Source organism: Salmo salar, chromosome 26 (genome assembly GCF_965601325.2).
Source record: "Salmo salar chromosome 26, fSalSal1, whole genome shotgun sequence".
NCBI lineage: Eukaryota > Metazoa > Chordata > Actinopteri > Salmoniformes > Salmonidae > Salmo > Salmo salar.
Window position 1 is genome coordinate 17790879 of NC_138316.1, and position 25777 is coordinate 17816655.

The 25777-nt window shown below is 47.5% G+C and overlaps 1 protein-coding gene across 5 annotated transcripts; it reads left to right on the forward strand.

The window, feature by feature from the left end:
- LOC106587213 (protein mono-ADP-ribosyltransferase PARP6) lies at positions 1–24389 on the forward strand. Of its 5 annotated transcripts, XM_014175381.3 has the most exons (24): positions 1–288; positions 8566–8703; positions 9130–9207; positions 9785–9879; positions 10072–10132; positions 10342–10432; positions 12190–12256; positions 13319–13468; positions 14291–14441; positions 15214–15345; positions 15744–15839; positions 16047–16139; positions 16243–16368; positions 16553–16618; positions 16796–16863; positions 17009–17057; positions 17178–17290; positions 18883–18955; positions 20604–20673; positions 21456–21550; positions 21644–21707; positions 21833–21917; positions 22132–22265; positions 23252–24389. In XM_014175381.3, exons 2-23 carry the CDS (start codon positions 8701–8703, stop codon positions 22232–22234), a joined length of 1929 nt encoding a protein of 642 aa, XP_014030856.1. In that variant the 5' UTR covers positions 1–288; positions 8566–8700; the 3' UTR covers positions 22235–22265; positions 23252–24389. The 5 variants fall into 5 exon arrangements, with proteins under 5 accessions (XP_014030856.1, XP_045564375.1, XP_014030859.1 ...); XM_045708419.2 differs by having other exon boundaries at positions 22132–24389; XM_014175384.3 differs by having other exon boundaries at positions 21456–21535; positions 22132–24389.
- Positions 24390–25777: the final 1388 nt, after the last annotated feature.

The window sequence follows — 25777 nt, forward strand, 5'->3', positions numbered from 1 at the left end:
TCAGGCAAAAACTAAGACGGCAGTACGAGCAGAGATCTGCAATAGATAAACACAGACATAGAGCAGCCACCGGGAAGCATAGAGGCTGATACCGACAGGGAGAGAGAGGGAGGCAGCCATTTTGGCATTTACAATTCTCACTGCTGTTTTTAAGTCATTTTATTTAAATGTTTCATTCAGGGGGGACATAGCAGGGATATAAAAGCAGGTGTTCCCTTTAAGAGGGAAAGGATCAGGACCAAGGACAGCATCCTCCATCTCCATCCTCCATCTCCAGCTCCTGTATAGGTAAGCGTGTCGGATGGAGGAGAAGTGGGGGATGGGTAAAGCTGCATGCCTCTGCGTGTGTTTAATTCTCGATGAGGGGAGGGGGTCAGTTTGCATCTCTATCGGTATGTGAGACGACAGAGAGAGGCGAAGAGGGCAGAGGGGTTGTCGAGGACATGGCAATGCAGGCGGGGGAATACGGGAGGAAGAAAGGGGGGGGGGGTAATGGTGAGTGGGTTTGTGGGGGGCTTTCCAAAAGAGGATTGCTGAACATCCAGGAAATGTGGAAAACCATTAATAGCAAAAGAACGCATGATAAATACACTATAGTTGAAATGGAATGTGGTCTCGCTACTGGCAGCTTCTGGTGAAACAAAATGGCTCAGTTTTGGGGAGAGTTGAGGTCGTTGAACTGAGTAAGCACAGAAGAAGAAAGGAGAGAGACAGAGAGAGACATAGTGTTTCTTCATTTTTATGGACTCATACGTATCTGGTAGAGGAGGCATCGTTGGATTTGTTGTTGACTCTAACAGCCACAGTCTGTGTAAATCTTGACCCATACAAATCAGCCGGGCTAGACAATCTGGACCCTCTCTTTCTAAAATGATCTGCCGAAATTGTTGCAACCCCTATTACTAGCCTGTTCAATCTCTCTTTCGTATCGTCTGAGATTCCCAAAGATTGGAAAGCTGCCGCGCTCATCCCCCTCTTCAAAGGGGGTGACACTCTAGACCCAAACTGCTACAGACCTATATCTATCCTACCCTGTCTGTCTAAGGTCTTCGAAAGCCAAGTTAACCAACAGATTATTGACCATTTCGAATCCCACAGTACCTTCTTCGCTATGCAATCTGGTTTCAGAGCTGGTCATGGGTGCACCTCAGACACGCTCAAGGTCCTAAACAACATCATAACTGCCATCGATAAGAGACATTACTGTGCAGCCGTATTCATCGACCTGGCCAAAGCTTTCGACTCTGTCAATCACCACATTCTTATTGGCAGACTCGACAGCTTTGGTTTCTCAAATGATTGCCTCGCCTGGTTTACCAACTACTTCTCTGATAGAGTTCAGTGTATCAAATCGGAGGGCCTGTTCTCCGGACCTCTGGCAGTCTCTATGGGTGTTCCACAGGGTTCAATTCTCGGGCCGACTCTCTTCTCTGTATACATCAATGATGTTGCTCTTGTTGCTGGTGATTCTCTGATCCACCTCTACGCAGACGACACCATTCTGTATACTTCTGGCCCCTCTTTGGACACTGTGTTAACTAACCTCCAGACGAGCTTCAATGCCATACAACTCTCCTTCCGTGGCCTCCAACTGCTCTTAAACGCAAGTAAAACTAAATGCATGCTATTCAATCGATCACTGCCCGCACCTGCTCGCCCGTCCAGCATCACTACTCTGGACGGCTCTGACTTAGAATATGTGGACAACTACAAATACCTGGGTGTCTGGTTAGACTGTAAACTCTCCTTCCAGACTCACATTAAGCATCTCCAATCCAAAATTAAATCTAGAATCGGCTTACTATATCGCAACAAAGCATCCTTCACTCATGCTGCCAAACATACCCTCGTAAAACTGACCATCCTACCAATCCTCGACTTTGGTGATGTCATCTATAAAATAGCCTCCAAGACTCTGCTCAACAAACTGGATGCAGTCTATCACAGTGCCATCCGTTTTGTCACCAAAGCCCCATACACTACCCACCATTGCGACCTGTACGCTCTCGTTGGTTGGCCCTCGCTTCATACTCGTCGCCGCACCCACTGACTACAGGTTATTTACAAGTCTCTGCTAGATAAAGCCCCGCCTTATCTCAGCTCACTGGTCACCATAGCAGCACCCACTCATAGCACACGCTCCAGCAGGTATATCTCACTGGTCACCCCCAAAGCCAATTCCTCCTTTGGTCGTCTTTCCTTCCAGTTCTCTGCTGCCAATGACTGGAACGAACTGCAAAAATCTCTGAAGCTGGAGACTCATATCTCCCTCACTAGCTTTAAGCACTAGCTGTCAGAGCAGCTCACAGATCACTGCACCTGTACATAGCCCATCTGTAAACAGCCCATCTATCTACCTACCTCATCCCCATACTGTATTTATTTATTTATCTTGCTCCTTTGCACCCGAGTATCTCTACTTGCACATTCATCTTCTGCACATCTACCATTCCAGTGTTTAATTGCTATATTTGTCAGAATGCTCAAGGAAGCAGGAGGGTTGAAGTCAGGCGCAGGAGACACAAGTCCGTGAACACTCGTTTCTTTTTAATAAATAATCCACGCTTGCCAAAAACAGGTAGGGCAGGGCAAGATAAAACAAATACCCATAAACAGCCCGAACACAGCGTAGGGACGCAGCCCAAAACACACTGGTATAAAACCTACAGGCAGAAGGGAAAAACACCTGTTCCCCAGACGTACAACCTGACGAAAATAATCACGCACAAACACAGATCTACCTTGCTAGACTAAATAACCCCCCCTACTAATAACTAAACCAAAACAGGTGCGTGCCTACCTAGACCTAACCAACATAAAGTGAAACAAAAAAGGATCGATGGCAGCTAGTAGGCCGGCGACGATGACCGCCGAGCGCCGCCCGGTCGAGGAGGGGTGCCACCATCCGTCGGTGTCATGACAGTACTCTCCCCCTGACGCGCGGCTCCCGCAGCGCGCCGACGCCGGCCTCGAGGATGCCCCGGAGGGCGAGGCGCAGGGCGATCCGGATGGAGGCTGTGGAACTCCCGGATGAGCGCTGGGTCCAATATGTCCTCCACCGGTACCCAGCACCTCTCCTCCGGGCCGTACCCCTCCCAGTCCACGAGGTACTGCAGGCCCCTCGCCCGGCGTCTGGAGTCCAAGATGGACCGGACTGTGTACGCCGGGGGCCCCCTGATGTCCAGGGGGGGTGGAGGGACCTCCCGCACCTCATTTTCCTGCAGCGGACCAGCTACCACCGGCCTGAGGAGAGACACATGAAACGAGGGGTTAATGCGATAATAAGAAGGAAGTTGTAATCTTTAACACACCTCGTTTATTCTCCTCAGGACTTTAAATGGCCCCACAAACCGCGGACCCAGCTTCCGGCAGGGCAGGCGGAGGGGCAGGTTCCGGGTCGAGAGCCAGACTCTCTCCCCTGGGGTAAACACGGGGGCCTCACTGCGGCGCCGGTCAGCGCTCGCCTTTTGTCGTAACCCTGGCTCGTTCCAGGGATTCCTGAACAGCGTCCCAGGTCTCCCTAGAGCGCTGAACCCATTCCTCTACCACAGGGGCTTCCGTCTGGCTCTGATGCCATGGCCCCAGGACCGGCTGATAACCCAACACACATTGGAATGGCGACATGTTGGTAGAGGTGTGGCGCATAGAGTTCTGAGCCATTTCGGCCGATTGGCACGAACCTTGCCCACTCCCCTGGCCGGTCCTGGCAGTAGGACCGCAGGAACCTGCCCACTTCCTGATTTACCCTTTCTACCTGCCCATTACTTTCGGGGTGAAACCCCAAGGTCAAACTGACCGAAACCCCCAGTCGCTCCATAAATGCCCGCCACACTCGGGACGTGAACTGGGGGCCTCGATCTGAGATGATATCCTCGGGCACCCCGTAGTGCCGGAAGACGTGGATGAATAAGGCTTCCGCGGTCTGCAGGGCCGTAGGAAGACCGGGTAAAGGAAGCAGACGGCAGGACTTAGAGAACCGGTCCACAACGACCAGGATTGTGGTGTTGCCCTGAGACGGCGGGAGATCGGTCAGGAAATCCACCGCCAGGTGGGACCATGGTCGCTGTGGAACCGGGAGGGGCTGTAGTTTCCCTCTAGGCAGGTGCCTAGGAGCCTTACTCTGGGCGCACACCGAACAGGAGGAGACATAGTGCCTCACTTCCTTCACCAACGTGGGCCACCAGTATCTACCACTAAGATCACACACTGTCCGCTCAACCCCTGGGTGACCCGAGGAGGGAAGCGTGTGCGCCCACCGAATCAGACGATCGCGAACACCGAGCAGAACGTACTTACGACCCACTGGACACTGAGGAGGAGTAGGCTCCGTCCGTAACGCCCGCTCGATGTCCGCGTCCACCTCCCAGACCACCGGTGCCACCAGGCAGGAGGCTGGAAGTATGGGAGTAGGATCGGTGGACCGTTCCTCGGCGTCATGGAGACGAGACAGTGCGTCGGCCTTAGTGTTCCGGGAACCTGGGATATACGAGATGTTAAACTGAAATCGAGTAAAGAACATCGCCCACCTGGCTTGACGCGGGTTCAGTCTCCTCGCCGCCCGGATGTACTCCAGATTGCGGTGGTCAGTCCAGATGAGAAAAGGGTGATGCGCCCCCTCAAGCCAATGTCTCCACACCTTCAGGGCTCTGACCACAGCCAACAACTCCCTGTCCCCCACATCATAGTTACGCTCCGCCGGACTCAACTTCCTAGAGAAGAAGGCGCAGGGGCGGAGCTTGGGGGGGTGCCCGAGCGCTGGGATAGCACGGCTCCTACCCCAGCCTCGGACGCGTCCACCTCCACTATGAAGGACAAAGAGGGATCCGGATGCGCCAGCACTGGAGCGTCGGTGAACAAAACCTTCAGACGACTAAAGGCCCTGTCCGCCTCCACTGACCACCGCAACCGCACCGGGCCCCCCTTCATCAGTGAGGTAATGGGAGCCGCCACCTGCCCAAAGCCCCGGATAAACCTCCGGTAGTAATTGTCAAATCCCAAAAACCGCTGCACCTCCTTCACCGTGGTGGGAGTCGGCCAATTACGCACGGCTGATATGCGGTCACATTCCATCACTACCCCTGATGTGGAAATGCGATACCCCAAGAAAGAGACGGCTGGTTTGGAAAACTCACATTTCTCAGCCTTGACGTATAGGTCATGCGCCACCAGTCGCCCAAGCACTTTACGCACCAGAGACACATGCTCGGCGCATGTAGCGGAGTAGACCAGAATGTCATCGATGTACACCACTACACCCTGACCGAGCAGGTCCCGGAGAATCTCGTCCACAAAGGATTGGAAGACTGCGGGAGCATTCTTTAACCCATACGGCATGACGAGGTATTCATAATGGCCAGATGTGGTACTAAATGCAGTTTTCCACTCGTCCCCTCCTCGGATAGGCACCAAATTATATGCACTCCTGAGATCCAATTTCGTGAAGAAGCGCGCCCCGTGAAATTACTCTATCGCTGATGCGATGAGAGGTAGTGGGTAACTGAAACCCACTGTGATGGCATTTAGACCTCTATAGTCAATGCACGGGCGCAGACCTCCCTCCTTCTTCTTCACAAAAAAAGAAGCTTGAGGAGACGGGTGAGTTCGATGGCCGAATGTATCCCTGCCTCAGAGACTCAGTGACGTATGTTTCCATAGCCGCTGTTTCTTCCTGAGACAGAGGATAAACGTGACTACGTTTTACTGAAGGCGATAGCCAAATCGGCATACTCTGAGGGAATGTGCACGGTGGAGACTTGGTCTGGACTCTCCACCATAGTCGCACCGATGGAAACTCCTATGCACCTGCCCGAGCACTCATTTGACCACCCCTTAAGAGCCCTCTGTCCCCACGAAATCTTAGGGTTGTGAGTGGCTAGCCAGGGAATCCCTAGAACCACTGGAAACGCTGGAGAATCAATGAGGAAAAGACTAATCCGCTCCTCATGACCCCCCCGCATTACCATGACCAGTGGCACAGTGACCTCCCTGACCAGCCCTGACCCTAGTGGTCGACTGTCTAGGGCGTGCAGGGGGAAGGGTTGGTCCAACTGGACCAGGGGAATCCCTAACTTAGCCGCGACCCCACGGTCCACAAAACTCCCCGCCGCGCCTGAATCGACTAGCGCCTTAAGCCGGGAGTGAGGGGAGAAACAAGGAAAAGACACTGACACATACATGTGACGGACAGGGGGCTCTGGGTGAGGCTGGTGCTGACTCACCTGAGGTGTCAAAGGAGCGCTCTGCCTGCCTTCTGGACTCCCGGGTGAGTCTCTCCAGCACCGGTCCACAGTGTGCCCTCTGCGACCACATGAGGTGCAGGAGCGAACTCCCCCTCCAGTCTTCCTGGCTGCTGCCCCCCCTATCTCCATAGGCGTGGGAGCAGGAGGGCTGGAAGGTGGAATGAGCAGGGCCCGGGTCGGACGTCCGCGGGCGGCCAGCAGATTGTCCAGTCGGATGGACAGGTCAACCAGTTGGTCCAGGGTGATGGTCGTGACCCCACAGGCTAATTCCCAGCGGACGTCCTCCCTCAAACTACATCGGTAGTGATCTATAAGGGCCCTCTCATTCCACCCTGCTCCCGCGGCCAGTGTCCGGAACTCGAGAGCAAAGTCCTGTGCGCTCCTCGTCTCCTGTCTCAGGTGAAATAGCCGCTCACCCGCCGCTCTCCCCTCCGGGGGATGATGAAACACTGCCCGAAAACGGTGGGTGAACTCTGGGTAGTTGTCCCTGGTTGAGTCCGGACTGTCCCACACGGCGTTTGCCCATTCCAGGGCCCTACCCGTGAGACAGGAGACGAGGACGCTGACGCTCTCCCCCCACGAGGGAGAGGGACGAACGGTCGCCAGGTATAACTCCAACTGGAGTAAGAAGCCCTTACACCCAGCGGCCGTCCGATCGTACTCCCTGGGGGGAGCGAGTTTCACCCCACTGGTACTGGGTGCTGTGGGTGCTAGTTGGGGCGCAGGCTGTTGACCTGCCGCGTTCGTGGGGCCGAGAGCGCTTCGGTCCCAGCTCTCCATGCGCGCCAACACCTGATCCATGGCGGTACCCAGACGGTGGAGCAGGGTGGAGTGTTGGGCAACTCTTTCCTCCATGGACGGGGTTGGCACTGAAGCTCCTGCTGACTCCATCAGTGGGTGCGTGCCTACCTAGACCTAACCAACAGAAAGTGAAACAAAAAAGGATCGATGGCAGCTAGTAGGCCGACGACCGCCGAGCGCCGCCCGGTCGAGGAGGGGCGCCACCATCCGTCGGTGTCGTGACAATATTGTAATTACTTCGCCGCCATGGCCTATTTATTGCCTTAACTTACCTCATTTGCACTCACTGTATATAGACTTTATGTTTTCTTTTGTTCTACTGTATTATTGACTGTATGTTTTGTTTATTCCATGTGTAACTCTGTATTGGTTGTATGTGTCGAATTGCTATGCTTTATCTTGGCCAGGTCGCAGTTGCAAATGAGAACTTGTTCTCAACTAGCCTACCTGGTTAAATAAAGGTTAAATAAATAAAATAAAATAAAGTATGTGTTGTGAGTGTGTGTTTATTAGCGGGTTCTGTGATAACAACCTGTATTCAACTATGAGCATCATACAGCTGACTGGAGTCTATTACCATTATGCCGTTTAACTGATATAATCTTAGTTTTGTGTTGGATGTGTCACTCTAGATCTTTTGTCATCTATGTTGTGATTTTGTCCAATGTTGAAAAGGTATTGCCTTCAGTGCATGTTGTGTTTAGCTTAGGGGACACAATGTCTGATGTGTTTACATCTGAATGTAAAGATATGGCAGCTGAAATATGTGGAGGGAAGTACGGTCTAATCTGGAACGCTATTATGCTTTTGTTAGGAGCTGATAGGGATATATCATAGATTCAGTTTATAAAAGTACACACCTGGTGCCATCTAGCACAGTGATCTCATCCTCTGAGGTCATTGTGAGGTCTGAGAGCTTAATGGCCGAGGATGATACCTCTATTGAAATATCACAATTTTAGGATGTTGAGAAAATGTAAAAAATGCCCTGAGAGAAACATATCCATCCCTGGCTTTAACTCCTAATTCAGCCAAATAAATATTTTGCACAATTTCAATGATTATTCCTAACAAAGACTATTCCTAAACTTGACAGTGCAGGTAATACAATAAAGTTATTTTTATCAAATGGACTACCCTTTCCTTACCTTTTGTACACAGATTGAAAAGGTTAGATGAAGATTCTGTTGAATATTCAGATTACCTAAACATAAAATTGTGCACAAAGCACAACACATAAAGCCTCTCTCCCACACACTCTCTGTCTTCACTGGGATTAATGGGACGGTGACAGATGGCAGAAGTGGCTGTTGCTAGGATACATGGCAAGGTGGAGTGCAGATGATTGAAAGAAAAAGGGAAAAGGAGGCCACCATTAGGAAGTGGCAATGCGGAAAACGTCATTGCATCATTGTTTAGTAAGCTGTGTTTTTTAAAGGTAGATGCTTTGTGAAAATGCTGAAATAAGAGACATACTGTAAGCTTATGGTTCTTGTTCCTCCCGTCTTTCATGCCATATGATCAGGTACCACAGTTTGAGAGGAAGCCCAACTGACCAGGCCAGACTTCAACCTCAGTCCCTCCACCTACATGGAGCTCAGCTGTTATGGATGGGAGAAGCCTAACCCTGTCTGAGAAACCCCTATGAACAACAGACCCGATGGTGAGACAACTCTTATAACACCATATCCAATGGTAGTATCATAGTCGTAATACTGTAGTCTCTGTTTATCATCAGACTGCAGTTATCATAATAGATACAGTCAGAATGGCTGATGTGTGTAGATATTTAATAGATATATAAGGCGTGATGCCTTGCTGTCGATAACTACTAAGCCAAACAAAAACATAATAGTGAATCGTCATACATGTTTTACAAATAATGTATTGAATATCTTTAGCTTATTTCATGTCTAGTTGTACTTTGTTTATCCAAATGGATCTCCGTCCATCCCTTTGACGTGATATAAAAAGCTTTATTTTGACGTGTTTGAAGAACTGGCAGCTAAATGGACAGAGAGAGAGAAAGGATGGGAGATGGAGCGATAATAACTATAATGGCGTTTCACATCTGTCTGAATGCCTGCAGGACATCAAAGGCCAGTCCTGGACTGATGAGGAATCAGATGGGGAGAATGAGTCGGAGCAGTTCCTCTATGGGATCCAGGTACCCAGGCCGTCATGACCTCCTCCCAGGCCTCCTATCCCTCCCAGAGGGCAAACCGGAATAAACTGGTTGAAATGATCTCTTAATGACATAATTTCAACCAGTTTTGCCCGCTAGGCTCTTTGGTCCAATACAAACAGAACCAACACATGGGGTCTACAGAACAATCTTATTACATCAAGTCCTATGTGACATACACAATGTCTTAATCTTTCAATCAGCTTTTTACAAAAAGTTATCTCTAAAGGATTGAGTTGAAAGTACTGTAAATTCAGTCTGGTTTTAAAAGCCTATTCTCCAGTGGATACAGACCATCTACTGAGAGATGAGAGCCTGTTTGTAGGCACTAATATATGTGTGTGAGAACGAGACAGATAGAAGACGGAACTAGAGATAGAGAGAGACATGCCGATACAGTCCTGTGAGATAGCAGAACAGGAGACCCTGTACCTTGTCTAATACTTCAGTCATTGTATACATGAGTATCAGTGCTAGCTCATATTACTGTACATGGATGCTACAGCAGCATCTCCATGGATAATTCAGTGGTCTGACCTGTGCCCCTCCCGGCCTGTAGGGGAGCTGTGCTGCTGACCTGTACCGCCACCCACAACTGGATGCAGACATCGAGGCAGTGAAGGACATCTATACCGACAGTGCTGTCTCTGTCAGGTACTACAGTACACACACAGTCTCCACAGCCATGTCTGTAAACCAAGACCACTAACTGTTATTGTCATTATCAGTAAATACTTTGCTACAGAGAACATCAGACCCACTGAGATGTCAAGTTTCTTGGTGCGGAAAAGCTATTCAGTTTAAATGATTATTACATCTGAATGTTTGCTATTCTTCCTCTTTCAGAGAGTATGGAACCATTGATGATGTGGACATTGACCTTCAGATTAATATCAGTTTCTTGGATGTGAGTTTTCATTTCTATTATCTTTGGGCATTCCAGTATTACAATTCAGCATAGTAGAAAGTGTATGTGTATATCATAGTGTGTGTGTGTGTGTGTGTGTGTGTGTGTGTGTGTGTGTGTGTGTGTGTGTGTGTGTGTGTGTGTGTGTGTGTGTGTGTGTGTGTGTGTGTGTGTGTGTGTGTGTGTGTGTGTGTGTGTGTTTGTTCCAGGAGGAGGTGGCAACAGCCTGGAAGGTCATCCGAACAGAGCCCATCATTCTGAGACTACGCTTCTCTCTCTCCCAGTACCTAGATGGACCGGGTGAGCAGAGCCCCAGTGGCTGTGTGTGCATGCGTTCGCCTGCCTGTGTACAGTTGAAGTCGGAAGTTTACATACACTTAGGTTGGAGTCATTAAAACTCGTTTTTCAACCACCACAAATTTCTTGTTAACAAACTATAGTTTTGGCAAGTCGGTTAGAACATCTACTTTGTGCATGACACAAGTAATTTTTCGAACAATTGTTTACAGACAGATTATTTTACTTATAATTCACTGTATCACAATTCCAGTGGGTCAGAAGTTTACATACACTAAGTTGACTGTGCCTTTAAACAGCTTGGAAAATTCCAGAAAATTATGTCATGGCTTTAGAAGCTTCTGATAGGCTAATTGACATCATTTGAGTCAATTGGAGGTGTACCTGTGGATGTATTTCAAGGGCTACCTTCAAACTCACTGCCTCTTTGCTTGACATCATGGGAAAATCGAAAGAAATCAGCCAAGACCTCAGAAAAAATCTTGTAGACCTCCACAAGTCTGGTTCATCCTTGGGAGCAATTTCCAAATGACTGAAGGTACCACGTTCATCTGTACAAACAATAGTACGCAAGTATAAACACCATGGGACCACGCAGCCGTCATACCGTTCAGGAAGGAGACGCGTTCTGTCTCCTAGGGATGAACGTACTTTGGTGCGAAAAGTGCAAATCAATCCCAGAACAACAGCAAAGGACCTTGTGAAGATGCTGGAGGAAACAGGTACAAAAGTATCTATTTCCACAGTAAAACAAGTCCTAGATCAACATAACCTGAAAGGCCGCACAGCAAGGAGAAAGCCACTGCTCCAAAACCGCCATAAAAAAGCCAGATTACAGTTTGCAACTGCACGTGGGGACAAAGATCATACTTTTTGGAGAAATGTCCTCTGGTCTGATGAAACAAAAATGGAACTGTTTGGCCATAATGATCATTGTTATGTTTGGAGGAAAAAGGGGGAGGCTTGCAAGCCGAAGAACACCATCCCAACTGTGAAGCACGGGGGTGGCAGCATCCTGTTGTTGGGGTGCTTTGCTGTAGGAGGGACTGGTGCACTTCACAAAATAGATGGCATCATGAGCTAGGAAAATTATGTGGATATATTGAAGCAACATCTCCAAACATCAGTCAGGAAGTTAAAGCTTGGTCGCAAATGGGTCTTCCAAATGGACAATGACCCCAAGCATACTTCCAAAGTTGTGGCAAAGGACAACAAAGTCAAGGTATTGGAGTGGCCATCACAAAGCCCTGACCTCAATCCAATAGAACATTTGTGGGCAGAACTGAAAAGGTGTGTGCGAGCAAGGAGGCCTACAAACCTGACTCAGTTACGCCAGCTCTGTCAGGAGGAATGGGCCAAAATTCACCCAACTTATTGTGGGAAGCTTGTGGAAGGCTACCTGATGTGTTTGACCCAAGTTAAACAATTTAAAGGCAATGCTACCAAATACTAATTGAGTGTATGTAAACTTCTGACCCACTGGGAATGTGATGAAAGAAATGAAAGCTGAAATAAATAATTCTCTCTACTATTATTCTGATATTACACATTCTTAAAATAAAGTGGTGATCCTAACTGACCTAAGACAGGGAATTTTTACTAGGATTAAATGTCAGGAATTGTGAAAAACTGAGTTTAATGTATTTGGCTAAGGTGTATGTAAACTTCCGACTTCAACTGTATGTGTGCCTTTGTGTTTTTAATCAGAGCTGCGCTCTTCACTCCTATGGGTTGCGAAATAATGAGTAATCTATTCTCAGAACCGTCAGTGGAGGTGTTCCAGCCCTCCAATAAAGAGGGCTTCAGCCTGGGCCTGCAGCTCAAGAAGTGAGTCCTACCCAAGTCATATGCCACTCAGCACGATTCCTCACATTCTGGTTCAGAGAGGCTATCCATGGGTCCTACGCTAATTTCACCAGATTTCCGCCATTTTCAATGACACCTATACAAATTACACTTAATATGCAAAAGTATGTGGACACCCCTTCAGCCACACCCATTGCTGACAGGTGTATAAAATCAAGCACACAGCCATGCAATCTCCATAGACAAATATTGGCAGTAGAATGGCCTTACTGAAGTGCTCAGTGACATTCAATGTGGCGCTGTCATAGGATGCCACCTTTCCAACAAGTCAGTTCGTCAAGTTTTTGCCTTGCTTGAGCTGCCCCGGTCAACTGTAAGTGCTGTTATTGTGCAGTAGAAACGTCTAGGAGCAACATCGGCCACACAAGCTCACAGAACAGGACAGCCGAACGCTGACTGCACAAGCCTAAGATCACCATGCCCAATGCCAAGCGTTGGCTGGAGTGGTGTAAAGCTCGCCGCCATTGGACTCTGGAGCAGTGGAAACGCCTTCTCAGGAGTAATGAATCACGCTTCACCATCTGGCAGTCCGACGGACGAATCTGTGTTTGGCGGAGGCCAGGAGAACGCTACCTGCCCGAATGCACAGTGCCAACTGTAAAGTTTGGTGGAGGAGGAATAATGGTCTGGGGCTGTTTTTCATGGTTCGGGCTAGGCCCCTTAGTTCCAGTGCAGGGAAATCTTAACATCCAATGACATTCTAGACGATTCTGTGCTTCCAACTTTGTGGCAACAGTTTGGGGAAGGCCCTTTCCTGTTTCAGCATGGTAATGCCCCTGTGCACAAAGCGAGGTCAATACAGAAATGGTTTGTCTAGATCTGTGTGGAAGAACTTGACTGGCCTGCACACCAACTCCACATTAATGCACATGATTTTGGAATGAGATGTTCGACGAGTAGGTGTCCACCTACTTTTGGTCATTTAATGTATATTATGGACATAAATGTACAGTAGAGTCAATGACATCTGCTAATTGCGGCCAAATTCAGTGATTGTGACTGGTTGTGCTGTCTGCCCTATAGGATCCTGAGTACATTCACGTCCCAGCAGTGGAAGCATCTCAGTAATGAGTTCCTGAAGGCCCAGCAGGAGAAGAGACACAGCTGGTTCAAGGCCGGGGGAACCATCAAGAAGTTCCGCGCAGGACTCAGCATCTTCTCTCCCATCCCTAAGTATGGCTCCTATTACAGCTTCTAGTACTATCCCGGCTACTATTATAGCTTCACATTCATTATCCTGGTCAGATTTCATCATCACTGTCATCTCAGTAGTCAATGGGTACATTTTACATCCATTCAATAATACAATTATAGTGAATACTCTTGATTAATATAATATTTAGATTAAAACATTTACCTGGTTTGCAAGAAGAACGATTTCGCTTACAATCCGCTACACATGGAACATTTTTGAAAATTGCCAATCAAAATAAACATTCTATCACAGCGACCATGTTATTTTTGGGAAGCCTATTTGAGTTTGGACGTATAACATTTGTATGTGTAAACTATTTTGAAGACATTTTCCCGAACTCCCTTCACTCGAGGGAGGCTCTGATTGATCGTGATAGCACACGCGCAGATCAAATACAACACAGGAACTCCAATAAAGGTGTATACATGTCCTAGATTGCTAGAAAACGGAGGTGTTTTAATCGGGTTATGCTTACTTTGCTTGATCTTATGCCGATTAAGATAATCAGAGTAAGGCGTTTACATGACTAGTGTCAAAGTCGGAGTGTTGCCATAATCAGTTTAATATCGAATTATTTGTGTGCATGTAAACATACTCACTAATTGGTTGCTCTGAGCTTTTGTGTTTGTATAATTTTCTTGCGTAGGTGTCTGCATGTCTGTCTGTATGTGTATGTACTGTATACTTCCAGGTCTATCCTTGAATGGTATCTGGGTTTTGTGTGTGTGTGTGTGTGTGTGTGTGTGTGTGTGTGTGTGTGTGTGTGTGTGTGTGTGTGTGTGTGTGTGTGTGTGTCCCAGGTCCCCCAGCTACCCTCTGATACAGGACACGGTTCTGAAGGGGAAGCTGAGTGTTCCAGAGCTGAGGGTGACCCGGCTCATGAATCGCTCCATCTCCTGCACCATGAAGAACCCCAAGGGGGAGCTGTTCAGCTACCCCCCCAACAGCCAGGTCGGAGGCCACCTCGCCTCACCACCACCATCACACACCCCTCTCCTGACTGGCCCTGTTACCCCTATACACATCAGCACAGACAACACCATTTAAAAAAAAAAAAATATTTATTACGTTTATTTGGACGACAAAAACATCTCAGAAGTGAGAAGTGATGCATTGCACCAGATTTAGCTAACAGCTAATTTACATCTGCAGGCCCTTGGCAGGTGAACATATAAACATGAAAACATTATATAAACAAAGGTCAACATACATACATCAGACATGTTCAGAACAGCAGTCAAGACATGCAGACATGTTTCAAAACAGAGGTCAAGACAATACACATAAACGTCATTCCACATATTGGACCTGATGATATTTGAGTTGTGAAACACATAAACACATGTCTAAATATTGCTCAGAGCCCAGTTATTGCACCTAATGAAATTGCATGTGTGTGTGTTTTGATGTGTATTCTATTGCATTAAAAGAATCACTGTGACCTTACAGCTAGCTAGAGCAGTCAAACACAATACATCATCCATATCAGAAAGTGCATGAATTCAGAGCTATACTTGTAACAAGCAACTATTTCCCCATTCTATTATTCATACTATCTAATTGTTTTCTCGCTTTGAACTACCTGAGAACTTTGACTGTTCCCCTCCCCCAACCAACACACCTACAGTACTGTACCTACCTTCCTTCCTGAGCCTCTCCCTACCCATACCTGACATGGCTGGCGCCGTGTCCCATAATGCTTTGTCTTCACTGTACCCATCAGACTGTGGCTGTCCCGGCGGCCAGGGCCCCAGCGCAGATTACCACGAGGCAGCTGATTGAATTGTTTTTCTCATCCCAGGCGGGCGGCCACTGCAAGAACATCCCTACCTTGGAATATGGCTTCTTAGTACAGGTAGATAAGACCTCAAGGGCAAAGCTAGGGCCCTAATAGGCTTTTAGTTCACTCTGAACGTCCTTCCAAAACAACTCCAAAGCACAAACACTGATAGGACTATCAAGGGTCAAATTACCCTTACAAGAGGTAGAGGACATAGTATGTGCTTAAAGAAGGTATCCACCTCTGTTTAATTGATTCATGAACGTTGAAATGAGGAAATGTTTTGTCTATCAAATGATTTCGATTCATGTGTGTGTGTATAATGGGTTTGTTTCGATCCTGGGTAAAGTGACAGACTAAAACGTTGATAAGAGGCCCAGTCAGCTGATGATGTCATCATAGGAGAGTGATATATGGGGCTGGAGGAGAGGAGGGAGTGATCGGCAGGAATCCCATGTTTTGTCTCCTGACAGATAATGAAATACTCGGAGCAGAGGATCCCCACTCTCAATGAGTACTGTGTGGTCTGTGACGAGCAGCACGTCTTTCAGAACGGATCCATGTTGAAGGTAGACCGCATAAAACACATACGGCATGAAGTGAACGTCAAAATGTAAATGTTTCAATTCAGCTATGAGCAAGTTTCTTTGTTTCACTCAGATTGATGTTTGTTCATGTGCGTGCCACTTGCCCTGTGTGTGTGTGTGTGTGTGTGTGTGTGTGTGTGTGTGTGTGTGTGTGTGTGTGTGTGTGTGTGTGTGTGTGTGTGTGCGCAGCCGGCTGTGTGCACTAGAGAGCTGTGTGTGTTCTCCTTCTACACTCTGGGTGTGATGTCAGGAGCAGCAGAGGAAGTGGCCACTGGAGCAGAGGTGACTGCCTGACTAACAACACACACACTTTCTCTATCCCCGTCTTGTCTGTCTGTCCCTGTCTATGTGGTGATAACTGATCGGCTTTCATGTTGATCCCTAGGTGGTGGATCTGCTGGTGGCTATGTGTCGGGCTGCTCTGGAGTCTCCTCGTAAAAGCATCATCTTTGAACCCTACCCGTCTGTGGTCGACCCCAACGACCCCAAGACTCTGGCCTTCAACCCAAAGGTTACTACTGTTGCTGTGGTTACACACCACTTTACAGGATGTCTGGTTATCATAATATGTGATAACATTCTGAAACATTACTTTGGGCTCATTGAATGGGTTGCAGATATTAATCCAATGTTTTTCTCTCTCTCTGTCCTTCTGACGCCTGTCTCCGTGGCTCCATCTTGCTACCTGGTCACAGAAGAAGAACTATGAGAGATTGCAAAAAGCACTGGACAGTGTCATGTCCATCCGCGAGATGACCCAGGTACTGAGGCTGGGGGAGGCTGGGATGAAGGAAGGGCAGTCCTGTGCTGGACTTGGGCTGTGAAAAGAGACTATATATGTGTTGTTGCATTGAATCATCTCCTTGTCATATTTAGATTTGGTAGTCTAGTGACGAAAGGATAGTGGGGTGTGAAATAATGAAAGCTGTCTTTTCCAGGGCTCATATCTGGAGATTAAGAAACAGATGGACAAACTGGACCCTTTGGCTCACCCTCTACTGCAGTGGTAGGTAGAAGGTCTCTGCTTACACCTCCTGCAATCTAAACCTCCAACCCTGTTCTGCCTCTTTCACTAACCTGTTTTTCTTCTCCCCATCCTATCCTATCCTGTCCTCTCTCCTCCCTCTCTCTCTCTCCCTCTCCCTCTCTAGGATCATATCCAGTAACAGATCCCATATCGTCAAGCTGCCTCTGAGTAGGGTATGAATAACACAGATCTCTGGTGTCTGCTCTTCCTCATAACTGATGCCGTGTGTTCTCCACTACATGATTCTCAATTCTCTCTCTCCTTCCCTCCGTCTCTCTCTCTCACTCCTATAGCAACTGAAGTTCATGCACACATCCCACCAGTTCTTGTTGCTCAGCAGCCCGCCTGCCAAGGAGGCACGCTTTCGCACAGCCAAGAAGCTCTACGGCAGCACCTTTGCCTTCCAGTGAGTCCCCTATCTCTCCCCTAAGGGTGCCACTCCCCTGTAGTGGTCCCATATACAGTATATTGCAGCACCAACCTCCCCTTAACCAAAGACTCCCACATACAGAATAGGTACTATGTTTTATTAAGTTTATTAAGTCAATTGTGCACAAAGTCCAACCGAAATGAATCCCATCCCCTCCCAAAGACACATCCAAGTTGGAGCAGGGGGCTGCCACACTGGGCGCCCGTGGAGCAGTTGTTGTGGGGGGTTAAGTGCCTTGCTCAGGGGCACAATGTCAGGCAAAGGCAATTGGGATTAGACACCAGCATCCTCCGGTTGCCAGCTCACTTCCAGACCCATTTTCAGATCCGGGATTGAAACTTCTAGGCTACCTGCCGCCCATTCTTATAGACAGAGACAACACATAATAGAGTCCCACATATCTGGTAGTTACAGCATCCACCAGCTGACAGCACAGTGAACCAGTACTGAGTCCCTGATGTAGCAGTATCAGTGTGAGCAACAGACAGCCATGCCCCTGCTGTACGAAAGGCACAAAGCAGAAGCATGCATGGGACTATATCAAAGCAATCAGAACTGTCTCAGTCCCTCAGGCAGCTAGCTGATTTAAATTCTACAACTCCTCTTTGTCACGGGTGTCGTAGGGATTGGACCAAAATGCAGCGGGAACGTGTAAACTCATCTTCTTATTTAATTAAATAAGGAAAACAAAAGAAACACGTATACAAAAAAAACGACACTAAACAGTCCCGTCAGGTGCACGAACACAAAACAGGAAACAACTACCCACAAATCCCATAGAAAAAAACACCCCTACTAAATAGGACCTTCAATTAGAGGCAACGAGGAACAGCTGCCTCCAATTGATGGTCAAAACAATAAACTAGACATAGAAATAGAAAAACTAGAAAATAGAACATAGAAATACAAAACATAGAACACAACCCAAAAACCCTGACAACAGAAAACAAACACACCCCTGCCACGTCCTGACCAAACTACAATAACAAATAACCTCTTTTACTGGTCAGGACGTGACACTCTTGAACATTGTCTCTGCTAAGAATAACAGCATGGCTACCCTGTTTCACCCCTGGGGTTTATTTGAGGACAATAAGAGATGAGAGAAGATATAGTTTGATGTATTCCCACTGAGACTTCTACTCACATAACATCCTGCTGTTGAAAAGAGAAGGAGGGGTGGTGTAATATCAGGAGATTTCTGAGCTGTTCTTGTGCTGTATGTCCTCAACCATTCTGCTGTTTTTAGCAAACAAACACGCCAAGTTTAGAAAATGTGAGAAAATAGAATGACTATCTCCTCATACAATCAGCCAAAAACACAGTGTGAACAGAGTTAATGCATTGCCGATAAGATGTAGATATCTCACGGCATGAATGCTTTACTCGAGGTACAGTATAACAATATGTCCATAAATGGTGGGCATGCAAAAGTGGAAATAATTATGTTTTGAACGCTCTCTGCACAGCATTGTTGGAGCCTTTAGAAAGCACTGGCCCTGTTTGAGGAAGAAGTGTTCAGTATTCACAGCTCTCCTTATCTCTCTCTCTCCCTGCACCTGCTCTAGTGGTTCCCATATAGAGAACTGGCACTCCGTTCTGAGAAATGGACTAGTCAATGCCTCTTATACCAAACTGCAGGTATGTAGATCCAGCAGTTGGCTGAAGTAAGACGCGTCCTCCCTTGGACAGAGCCTGTCTGTCCTCCTCACACACAGTGCAGGTTGGCTGTCCAGCTGATCCATTTTGACAGTAACGGATGCCAGGTTTCTCTCTCAATGTATTGGACGCTTTAAAATGCCAGGCCCACCAGTAATTTTCCCCTGGCATATGTCGAGCACTTCCTGTTTCCTGCTCTGACAGCAGTGGACACCACGCCTCTTCCTGTCCTGATAGAGAGGCGGAGGGGCTGTGTTGTCTGCTGGGGGGCTGGGGGTTACCAGTCGGCCTGGCTGAAGGCGTGGCTGCCTGGGTTGACCACTAAGAGCACTGAGTAGACTAGGTCAGAGGTTACGACTGCTGCCCCGCCCCATGTCTGTTTCGCTATGAGGATCCACAGAGTGGGTGAGTGGGTGAGGGATCCAAGGAAGGTCAGTAACGGTCATCGCCTATACTGTCTCTCTTATTTACCTCTATGCTGAACCTAATGATGTTTAATATGTATATGGCTGAACCTCCTGGTAGTTGAAGACACCGTACAAGACATTAAACCACATGCATGACAATCTATGTCTATAGACTCTTAGGTTCATGCTGTATGCACCTTTGAAACACGCCATCTCGCTCCTTCCTGTTATTATATTATGCTGTATGAATGGGAGAAGTCAGCAGGGTGTTTGTTGTCAGTGAGCAGTTTATTATGAGTATATTACAGTATTAGAACCTTTGTTGTTAAAGCTTTGAAGACTCGTCTTTCTTCTCCTTGTTCTGCGTCCCTCGCTCTCTCCCTCCTCTTCACCTTGAGCGTGTGTTTGTTCATTCTGTCACGCCTTCAGCTCGCACAGCAAATCTCATTGTGTCTCTGTCTCACTCTCACGCTGTCCTTCAGATACATGTCATCTCTGTCTCCTAAACTCAGAAGTGATTCTTCTTCCTCCACTCTCACAAAGTATTTCCGTGGCTGTCACCTCTCCACTGGAGCTGAAAATCCCTCTGCTCTGCCATGGATGTCCATCAAACATTCCCCGTCTTCATCATCCATCTTCATCCTCTTCATCCTCATCCTTCCCTTATTCTGTCGCCGTTCGTTCTGATGTAATTCCATGTCCTTATGGATGAATTACATGAATGTTCAGCACAAGACTTCTACATGGACGTTTGTTACCTCACCTCAGCATCTTATGAGGTCTTAGTGGGTAGTGGAACAGGAGACTATGTGGTCCTACAATAGTCAATGTATTGTACTTTAGGCAGGTTTGTTTTCTATTGCACTTCACCTCGTGGTTCAACATAGAGCCCACTGTGGGCTACCTTCTACCTTCTCTCTGCACTGCTACCTCTTTGTGTGTGTGTCTCTTGTGTGTGTATGTGTATGTGTATGAGAGTGTGTGTCTCTGAGTGTATGTTCCACTGGCAGTGTGTCTATGAGTGTGTGTGTGTGTGTGTGTGTGTGTGTGTGTGTGTGTGTGTGTGTGTGTGTGTGTGTGTGTGTGTGTGTGTGTGTGTGTGTGTGTGTGTGTGTGTGTGTGTGTGTGTGTGTGTGTGTGTGTGTGTGTGTGTGTGTGTGTCTCTTGAGTGTGTGCGCTGCTGGTGGGCTCTCAGTGATTCTTCCCCCTGCTCTTTCAACAAGCTGCATGGTGCAGCCTATGGAAAGGGTATCTATCTCAGCCCCATCTCCAGCATTTCCTTTGGATACTCAGGTAGGAATGACCGTCTGTCCTGCAGGCTAATTATTGCCTGCTCTCACTCTCTCTTTCTCTCTGTTTTTGTCTCTCTGTCTCTCTCTGTCTTTGTCTCTCTGTCTGTCTTTGTCTCTCTCTCTCTCTCTCTCTCTCAATCTCTCGCTCTCTCTCTCTCTATCTCTCTCTCTGTCTCGCTCTGTTTTCTGTCTGTCTCTCTCTCTGTCGCTCTGTCTTTCTCTCTGTCTCTCTCTGTTTCGCTCTGTTTTTCTGTCTGTCTCTATCTTTGTCTCTCTCTCTGTCTCTCTCTCTCTGTCTCTATCTCTCACTCTCTCTCTCTCTTTCTCCCCCTCTCTCTCTCTCACCCCTCGTCCTTCAGACTGTTGGTTGTGTCTGCTCTCTTTGTTCAGCTGACTTGTCTCTGTCTCTGGTACAGTCCATCTTCATCTTTGGGTTGGGTTCACCTACCTGTGCTGTCCCTGCACTACAATGTCCTGTGTGTCCACTGTGGGGCTGCCGGTCTGGTCTGTATGTGTCTGGCTCTGTGCATTGCATATCACACACTCATCTGATGTCATATAGTTTTGTGTGCATGTGCGTCCAAGTCTAACTGGGTAAGCAAGCAGCCATCTTTAAGTAAGGTTGAGCCCTGACCCTATGCCATCCTCACCTCCTCTGTGTTGTTCCATCAACAGAACTCAAACGTATGTTCAGCTGTTGACCTGTTCAGAATATGGCAGTATCTCAGCTCCGGTACAGCTCTGACTAACTTTGCGTTTGTTTACATCCGTGTGTGTGTTCAGGGATGGGTAAAGGACAGCACCGCATGCCCACCAAAGATGAGCTGGTGCAGCGTTACAACCGTATGAATACCATTCCACAGGTACAGTGTCTGATGGTGAGAGACTCATACACGTTTTACTTACAACCATTTTCCCTGTTGATACGTGTCCGAGTATTACATCATGTTCTGTATTGACTGCTTTCACAGAGCCGTCCTATCCAGTCAAGGTTTCTCCAGAGCCGGAATCTAAACTGCATTGCCCTTTGTGAAGGTAAATACTGTACCACATGAAATGTATAGACTAGCTTGGTCGATTTTGAGCCATTGTTCTTGGTCATGGGGTGGTGTGTTTTGTTAACGATGACCCCTCCATGTCTCGCTGTCTGCCTGTCTCAGTGATCACGTCCAAGGACCTGCAGAAGCACGGCAACATCTGGGTGTGTCCTGTGTCCGACCACGTCTGCACGCGCTTCTTCTTCGTGTGAGTAACCTCGTCCTGACTCTTATCGTTCCCCGAGAAATCAGTGTGACACGTTGGTTCCGTCTGTTGTCTGTAAAGTTGTTATTGTGTTTCCGTAAGACATTCCACAACCATGTAACAAAATGATGAACGATAAAAACGTAACGCACAGCAAGACAGCGAATTAACAGTCACATCGTTTCATCGAATGTGAACTGTCACCTCTGTGTTGCAGGTACGAGGACGGCCAGGTGGGAGATGCCAACATCAACACCCAGGAGCCCAAGGTGCAGAAGGAGATAATGCGTGTGATTGGCACCCAGATCTACTCCAGCTAATGGAGGCTCCCCGGTGGCCCTTGAGGAACAGGTCTGTACTGCAGATAGACCGACAGACAGAACTATAGACATAAATACAGACAGACATTTGGGAAACACAAACTCAGACCAGATGAGGGAGGTTGATGATCTTTACGCCTCATATCTACAGTCCTTTTCCCTTTTTTCCCCTGACTTTTTATTCCTCTGCTTTCCGTTCTCCCTGTGTCTGGCTAGCATGTGTAACAGTTGCTACTCTGTGCTCTAGTGAGCCACACCCGTGGGCTAGATAGAGCTGGAAAACACAGGACTGGTTTGCCACACACACACACTCTGACCTGAAGCGCAAGAGCGCACACACACACACACACACACACACACACACACACACACACACACACACACACACACACACACACACACACACACACACACACACACACACACACACACACACACACACACACACACACTTCCCTTTCAGCCCCTGGTCTCTCATTTCCTCCTGAGCCACTGTCAAGTCTCATCCACTCTCTTTTATCAGCAGCAAATTTGAGAATCCTTTGGACTATGTATCTATATTCATCAGTTGTCATTGTGAATATCTAGAAGAAGAACAAAGAATCATGTATTGTTTATTACGTCCCCCTGTGGGTGTTGAATGATGGATCTACATGCATATAGAAGTTTGTTATTTTATTGTGTTTGTTGTAGGCATTATCTCAGTGATCCGTTTATTTCCTATTTTTTGACTAATGCCATAAATTAACGGGCCAAGATGCAATTATCTCCCGGGTCAAAGCACTGTTCTACCATGCCTCGTCATGTAGTGGGTCAGTTTGTCTTCAGATAGCACAGACAGAGGGACCTGAAGCCCTCTGGTTGAGTAAAATGATCGTATGTTACACGGGAGAATCCATCACTAGCTAATATTGTTACCAGTCTGTCAGGAGAGACTAGTCACAGACAGACACAGACAAAGTCTGCTCCCTCTGTAGACTAAAGGCTTTTCTTGTCTTCTACTGACGTTTCATTTAGGGAAATTAGACCGGAGAGTCAAAATGATGACACAGAGAATACTGGTGCCCTCTAGACTGCTGAATCTGAGAGAGCATGATGCCAAACCCATAGCAACACTCTTCTTAGAGAAATCACACTGACAAGAGGAGCTGTTCTGCCATGGCCATAGACTTATCTTTGTGACTTGCTCCATAAAGTACAGTCCATCCCACTCTGAGCGACTAGGGCAGTGACCCCCCAGGTGAATCCATGCCCTACAGCCCACTATCCCTCCCTACTCTGAGAGATATAATACATGAAGATATTATATGGCTATGGCCCTACCCACAGGACACTGGATGTTGTTCAAGTGCTTTACTTACATATTTATGGTTTACCTTGGGGAACGGTAACCCTGTGTATAATTTACTCTGTTTATCAATTAGTTGTATGTATGTGTGGGTTATTCGTATTTTCTGTACTATAGTACATTATACTGGACATTGCACTTATTCAACATTTGCTTAGCCCAGATAAAATGTATGTTCTCTCTCTTTCTGGCTCTCTGTCTCTTTCTCTCTCTCGCTCTCTCTCTCTCTCTCTCTCTCTCTCTCTCTCTCTCTCTCTCTCTCTCTCTCTCTCTCTCTCTCTCTCTCTCTCTCTCTCTCTCTCTCTCTCTCTCAGACTGTCTCAAGGTCTACCTGTCTAGTGTGTAGAAAGATAGGGAACCACCGAAATACTTATATTTGGAGTAAAAGTAAACAAAATAACAAAATGTCCCTTATGGTAAAATGTCTTCACTAGGACATACATACATAGCGGCGTTGGTGTTGAACAACAACAACAAGAGTGTATTGTAAGTGTGAATATGGACCAGAGAAGGAGAAATGTACTGTTGGGAGAGAAATGGCTCTATCTGCACATGTCAATTATTGTTTGTAGAAATGGAAAGACTGGGGGAAACACTTTACAAAGCCTTCAGTATCCAGTGCTCCTTCTGGCTGCAGGATGTCGGGCCCGTTGACAGCTGATATGTATTGTTCCCCCCATAAAGAGTGACTGTATTCAGATCCCTATCTGTTCTTGTCCCTCTCTGTCAGTGGTGTGTTCATGATGGTGACGACGATGGAAAGATATGATGAAAGGAATGAATAAAGATTTTGCACAATTTTAATAATTGTCTCCTTTTCTTTTCGTAATGTTTAGAGAGTCGTCGATTGCGTTGTGGAACGGAAAGGGTGTTGTTACCATATGACGTTACATGAAAATATGCACTGGTGTCTCGTAGACTGCAGGGGGCATCCTCGCTCCGTGTGACTACCCAGACATGATTACTGTCCACCATGCCAACTCTTGTAGCAGTGTGTCACACCACCGCGTCGATCAATGGCAGTTTTATTAAACATCTAACTTCATCAATTCAAAATAACATTTATGAGCTAAAGCCATTCTGGTGTACAGGTGCATTGTGGTGATGCCAATAAGTGTGGGGTTTGTGAGGTTGTTGGGTTTGGTCAGACGAATGCATGAACAGGAGACCTGTTTGTTGTGCGTGGTGTTGGTAGGTTGGTGCTCCATATGGTGTCAGCAGGGAGCACTTTTCCCTCGTAGAGAGGGGTTGTTAAGACCTGTTCTCCAGCCAAATTCCCACTCTGACTCTCTAAATCTGACCGTAGAAAACTCTCCTCTGAAACTGACTGAGCCCAGCTCTAATATGATGGGTGTTTTGGCACCAAAATGGCTGCTGTGTTTCACAAGTGGTGAATGTGGAGAGAGAGAGCATTGAAGTACTACAGTGAAGTACTTACAGGCCCTTGAAAGGCACTTAATGTGTGTATTTGCGGGCACAGTAATTGAGCCCCTCCCTTTCATATTGACCCATTTGACAGGCGCTGTGTTCGGGGCCTTGTGTTTGAGTGAAATGTCTTTATTTCTGTGACTGGCAGATGATGTGTATGGTTCCCATGCTGCTGTGATCTTACACATGCTGCGTCACGTTGGACACAGGCCCTGGGCTCGTCCCCTCAGCAGTACGGCCAGTTGGCTGTTAGCTCAGAGCCCAGAGTGTGGACTGTGCTATCCTGCTGTAATACAACAACCGTCCACTGTGGGGAGCTCTGGTGTCACTCACCTCAGAACCCTCTCTCTTCCTCTGTCTCTACCTCGCTCTCCCTACCTGCCAGAGACACACATACTCATACAGACATATATACACACACACACTTACACACACACACTTACACACACACTTACACACACACACATCATTTCACACAGACGCTGGTTGTTTAGTTTAGTGGGATAAAAAGGCGGTGACGTGAGAGTGAGGGCAGGCAGAGGGATAGCAGAGGTGTCTGGCCCTCTCGGAGGCGTCATCGGCACGGTCAGCTCTCTGCCTCTCGCTCCCATACCTGTGTAATCAGTGTGACCGTTTGATTCCCGGACAAAAGGAGCAATTAAGGGGAGTTGTTTAATCACCCACATTTTTATTGAGCTCGGGGGCTCTTTGTTTGCAGCTCCAGCCCCGTGTCTGGAGTGGCAGCAGACAGGAGTGACAGAGGAGGT

What these genes read in the sequence shown, in the direction of transcription:
- LOC106587213 (XM_045708419.2), top strand. An exon ending in GACAGTGCTGTCTCTGTCAG is followed by an intron (nt 9,880 to 10,071) that starts GTACTACAGTAC and finishes TTCCTCTTTCAG; the next exon opens with AGAGTATGGAACCATTGATG. An exon ending in CTGGGCCTGCAGCTCAAGAA is followed by an intron (nt 12,257 to 13,318) that starts GTGAGTCCTACC and finishes TCTGCCCTATAG; the next exon opens with GATCCTGAGTACATTCACGT.